The 5,550-nt window shown below is 41.0% G+C and overlaps 1 protein-coding gene across 1 annotated transcript in view; it reads left to right on the top strand.

Annotated features, from left to right (window-relative positions):
• The first annotated feature begins 221 nt into the window (after positions 1-221).
• The window catches only part of NTAN1 (N-terminal asparagine amidase), a 6,432-nt gene continuing 1,103 nt past the window's right edge, over positions 222-5,550 (top strand). Inside the window, exons 1-7 of the mRNA XM_009704368.1 lie at positions 222-320; positions 408-473; positions 1,096-1,204; positions 2,217-2,290; positions 3,618-3,671; positions 4,498-4,551; positions 5,100-5,197. Coding sequence (XP_009702670.1) covers positions 1,161-1,204; positions 2,217-2,290; positions 3,618-3,671; positions 4,498-4,551; positions 5,100-5,197 — 324 coding nt within the window. The 5' untranslated portion in view covers positions 222-320; positions 408-473; positions 1,096-1,160. The remainder of the gene's footprint in view (positions 321-407; positions 474-1,095; positions 1,205-2,216; positions 2,291-3,617; positions 3,672-4,497; positions 4,552-5,099; positions 5,198-5,550) is intronic.

The following is a 5,550-nucleotide window of genomic DNA, read 5'->3' as shown; positions in this document are numbered from 1 at the left end:
GGGTTTTCTGTGTATATGGAATGATGGGACTTAAGAAATTACTAGTTCAGTATCAGGAAAGCAAAAAATTCTCAAAATTCAGATTACTCTGTAACACCAAACATGTATGTTTCTCTCTGACTTGGATCCCTTTGCTTTTCAGAGGTGATGTTTCTATCAAGTAATGGATACACCTGAGAATTCAGCCACTGTAGTCTCTGTTATCATTTATCTTTAGGAAAAGGCAAAACTTCTGAGAAGTCAGCCTGCTCAAATTGTGGAACCCAAAGGTCTTCTGTATGTTCAGCAGAGAGAGTTTGCAGTGACTACCCCTAAGGATGGTATGTAGGAATATAAACATTTTTTCTTCTACAGAGGCAGTGAATATGAGACTATAATTCTTACAATGTTTCTCTCCTTTAAAATAGGTTCTGTTTCCATTCTTGGATCAGATGATGCAACTACCTGCCACATAGTTGTGCTCCGACACACAGGTATCTTTAAAGGACGTTCAGAACAAAACCTGTACCCCTGAAGTGATGAATTAGTATTGATTTATGCTGCATTAATAAAATAAATTGCAATTATGTTTATATAAACTTGAATCTCAAAGTCACATGGTGTATTAACTAAATGACTTGTTCGAAGAGTTGGCATGCTTAGTGTCAGAGGTTCCATGTTCTGGTTGCTCAATGAGCAGATCCTGAACTCGACCTGCTCCCGTGGCTGGTGGGGCGTGGGAGTTGCAGACGTTGGCTGTGTTCAGCAGTTTGGGCCTGCAGGGTTAGTAGTGGCAGAGGTAGAATTTGTGGAAAGATCCTCACTACGTATCTTGATTTCTGACATTGGAGACATTGCCTGCTCCTGGTTAAGAGGGCACTTGTACCCTTCACATGAGTTGTGGTGATTTGATAATCGGGCATGTGAAGGGGTTATTGCCTCATTCAGTCAGCCCATATCTTCTACTGGAGGCTGCTGCCCTGGGAGGAAGTGAAGTGGTGGTGGATGTAGCTCTTACGTCACTATAGTAGCGTAAACTTTTACTGATTTCAGTTATGGTAGTGTTACAGCCTCCAACACTGTCCTTAACTAACTGTCTTCTCACGTCTTCCTCAGGCAGTGGAGCTACCTGCCTGACACACTGCGATGGATCTGACACAGAGGCTGAGGTGTCGCTCATCATGAGTTCAGTAAAATCTTTCTCTAACTCCGCAGGATACGGAAGGTCAGCCCTGCTTGTATTTCTTGTGCACTGTTTTCCACAAAGATTACTGCAGCTTGTAAGGTGGGAAATTTTTGTGTGATTATATGGGGTTCAGACAAGGTAATTATGCAGGAAATATCTCTTGATCAGGAGCCACATGTGAAGTGAAAACTATTTGCTTGATGAATTTGAGGGTATTTTTAGCAGTGGTTTACAGCATGGTTCTGTTCTGAATAGTGCCTCTGTAAAATGCCATTGTGAGGTTTTTGTGTTTACTGTTTCTCAGTTAACTTTTGTTTCAGATGTGTGAAATTTTCCAAAGAACTGGTTTTGGGTTTATATTTTTTCCTGCAGACTGTAGGTCTTGTAAATTCCTTTTGGGATCTGAGAATCCATCTGGGATTTTTCTAAGTTCCACATTTAAAAAAAAAAAAATAAATAAAAAAGGAGGGGACACAGGACAGTGGGAGGGAAAAGCTCTGAAACGGAATTTAGCAAACAAGGTTTTTTTCTGGATCTGGAGGTTTTTGCTGCTGTAGTTTGATAAGAACAATAACTCAATGAACTTAGAAGATACAGTCTCTAAAAGCTCATGATTTGTCAGGACTTGTTTTTTACATAGACACTTCTCAGAGAAGAGCCCTGCTGTATGGTCCGGGATAGTTGTGAGGAGGTCACAGGGAAAAAAAATCTTCATGTTTAATGAACCCTTTCTTGGGAACTGGAAGGTGGTTACTTTCAGTCCAAACCAGAGGTGCTGACCATCGGAGATGCCACTGGGTTAGATAGAACTGCATGCATATAATGCCTCGTAGTTTTTAATTTGTACTATTTCCTGGATGATCCCTGAAGTGTTCAGAACGGAATTACCTTAACTTGCTACGTAATGCAAGCCAACTTGGTGCATGTGACTGTAACAAGTGAGACTTCTCTAATGATTGCTTTGCAGTTTGGGCTGGGGATTATTTTGTTAAAGCTATTCACTTTGGGATGTCTTTTTAATTGCTGTTTCCTGTTATTCCATCTCTGTTAGGCTGGAAGTGCACCTAGTTGGAGGTTTCAATGATGATAGGCAGTTATCACAAAAACTTACTAATCAGCTTCTTAGTAAGTTCACGTTTTTTCCACTCTCATGTCCAAAAAAAGTAGTTCTGACTGGATTTGGGTAAAGTTTGAGCCCCCTGTCATTTAATGGAAAGAAATCTGGATTCGTTTTGAAGGGTGTATTCTCTACCTGAGAACTTGGTGTGGAGAGGGGTTGGACTTCTGAGGCTCGCGTATGGCCAGTGTGTGGGGTGGAGGGTCTAAACTTGTAATTTCTTCCTGGCTTCTATCCAAGCATGTAGAACTGGGGTGCAGTTCAGCTGGGCTTGATTCCTGGCTCTGCTGCTGATGTGCTATGTGATCTTGGTCAAGTGTTGTCACTGTCTAAATCTATACGTGTGGGTGACTTCATTGGTTACTATTCATTTCGTACCTTAATGTGATGAGGTAAAATTTAATTTTTGTTTGGAATTGTCTGATGAGAGATGTTATGTCTGTTTATAAAATCTGTAGCCCAGAGAAGTGATTGTGGTGCTTTACAAACAAATTGGAAATGTAAAGTACCGGCTTACCTGTAAGTGCTCTGGCTTGTGCTAAGTGCTTTCGGAGTGTGGAGAGGCCTCGGCCCCACTGGGACGGGGAGGGGGCAGGGATGGGGGCAGATGTCAGGGTTGGAGGGAGGTGACCAAGGGGATAAACAAAAAGGAAAACGGAACCAGCAAAGGTCCTGGGATGCACCCTCGTGGCCATCGCACCTAGTGATTCCTATTATCTCTGTGTTATGTCGTATGAGAGTTCTGTACAGAATAAAGTATTCTGTTTTGTGTTGGTTTTTTTTTCCAACCTTCTGATTTTCATGCATTAAGTTACAATTTGAAACAATTCTGTATTGCTATTAGAACTTTGAAAAAAAGAGATTTTTTTTTTTTTTCCTCTACTGTGTGGGATGATGAAAAGCAGAATTAATTTACAGCTAATGAAAGGGTTTGCTCACTATATATGTAATATTTTAGGAAAATACATTTAAATATAAGCTGTTAAATGTATAGCGAACTAAAGCAGAGATGATGTGATGCCGGAGCTATACCAGTGTCAGTAAAAAGAGTAGCACAACACTTTTTTTAGCATGTTTTTGCTGTTACAAATGGCTACTCTCTGTAAATAACTGTTATGTCTAGTAACTGTGGCTTTAACTTCATGAAAGTTAATTTGAAGCAAATCTGCAAAACACTCTTTGCTCTGTTGCCTTATCTAGGAACAGTGCGTTAGGTATCTCTGCCCATCTATTCTGCAGTGCGCAGCACTGCTAATGAATGCCCCCTCGTCTATATACAGCACCTGCTTTGCCACCTGTCAGTCTTATACATTGCTGCTATCATTGTTGCTGTAGGAGCATTCGATCTCCAGCCAGATGACGTTCATTTAGTGACTTTCTGTGTAACAGGTAAGAAAATTTTACCTTGGTTTTTGAAGTATCTTTAGCCACTGAAATCGAAGTGCAGGGGTCTTTTCACACATGGCTTTTTTCATCTGTCCTGAAAGCACAGCACAAGTCCTCCATAACTATTTGTAAATTTTAGTTTTATTGCTGGTGGTGTGTGTGGTGGTGTCAAATAGGCAATGCAGCCAGGATTCTCTCCTTAGCAAGTGCTGCTGAAGTGCAGCTGACGGTAGAACCGCCCTCGTTCACCACCAGGTTGTTTTGCTCCCTTGCTCCTGCGGAAGGAGGCTGTGTACCTGTGGATGCCTTAAGAGGTGACTGAGAAAGGCACTTACAGACCTTTGACCGGCCGGTCTGTTGGACCTGCCTCCGTGCGGGTTCGAATGAATTCATAAACTCATTCAGTTAGTTCATAGTGTGTGATGTCACATAAAGGAAGAAGTAATTTCCTTCTCTTCATATCACATTTAGGTCATATTTCCATCATCTTTGTGTTTCAACGCTGTTGGTGACTTAGACCTTTGAAACTTGGCATCATGGTAGTTTTGCATGGTGGCCTTTTTCTCCTGTAAATTGCCCGTGCAGAAAGCAGAGTGATGGTTGGCTGGAGCTGGCCATGCTGTTAGGAGATGAGTTCTACCCCAGGCCCCAAGTGTGGTGGTATTGACCTGTACCTTCTTTTCTGTCTTTCGTTCTTTTAGGCTTCCTTGGTTTTTTTCTGTCTTTATGCAGCATCAGATCTGTTCTTCTCTGATAACACACAACTAAACAAATGCTGCTCAGAGGAAAATCCAAAGCCCTAAGAGTTTGACTTTTTTTTTTCTTGCAGAACTAAATGACAGAGAAGAGGAGGCTATTCACTTTCCAATCATTTATGGAATAGGTGAGTTAAATTGAAATTCAGTTGTATTTTTGTAACTGGATTGCTTTTTGGATTCCAATAGTAAATGGGCTGCTTTTAATGACTAAGTAAAGCCCTTCCTAAAAGTTAAGTGCTGCTGTTGGAGGTGTAGGTAGAAGTTTTCTCTTGGTACCACAGTTAGGTAGATGCACACATGGAAGTGGCTGTGTACAAATGCAGGCAGTTTTTTTTTTTCATTTCACTGTATTTACGATTTTGTCAATATCAAGCTATGGTACTAACCTTTGCGGTTAGAATTCAACCTTCTTTTCATTGTTCATTCTGTGTTTTTTCTAATTAGTTTAAGTATCTCTGAAAATGTTCTTTGGGAATATTGAAATGCTGCCAAAGCAAAATAAGTAGAAATATGCCATCCCAGGCTAAAGAGTCTGTGGCATGGAGAAATACAAGAATAGTATTGGATGGGTTCTAAAGTTCCTGCAACATAGTCGTGTTGGGGACATGGTCATTTTAAACAAGTGTTTTGTAAGAATTAATTGTTTCTGTATTTAAACTCTATTTCCTACCAGCTGTGAACATTAAAACAGCAGAGATTTTCCCTGCAACCTTCCCAGAAAAAGGGCCGGATGAAGATTTGCGTTCAGCCCATGTTTTAACAGGAGCAACAGTGAGTAAAAATAACAGGGGGGAGAGAAAAGGTTATTTTTGGCAGAAGGGAACACTCATTAGGAGCAATGAAATGTCAAAAGTTGGAGGAAGAAATACTTTGGTAGTGTTCTGTCAGTAATAAAACAAATGAGAAAGATGGGAGAGCAGAGGCAAAGGATGATGGTGGAGATCAAACCACTTGTGCAAAGGTGAGTCTTGTCTTGGAAGTACAGCTCTTCCAGATTTAGTGTGAGAGTTGACAACACACTGATGTTTTAGCTGTTGCTGAGCAGTGCTTACTCTAAGTCAAGGACGTTTCAGTTTCCCATGCTCTGCCAGCCAGGAGGGGCACAAGAAGCTGGGAGGGAGCAC

The sequence above is a fragment of the Cariama cristata genome, unplaced genomic scaffold (assembly GCF_000690535.1).
Source record: "Cariama cristata isolate BGI_N322 unplaced genomic scaffold, ASM69053v1 scaffold16307, whole genome shotgun sequence".
NCBI classification, from domain to species: domain Eukaryota; kingdom Metazoa; phylum Chordata; class Aves; order Cariamiformes; family Cariamidae; genus Cariama; species Cariama cristata.
This window is presented reverse-complemented; position numbering and strand designations above follow the sequence as displayed.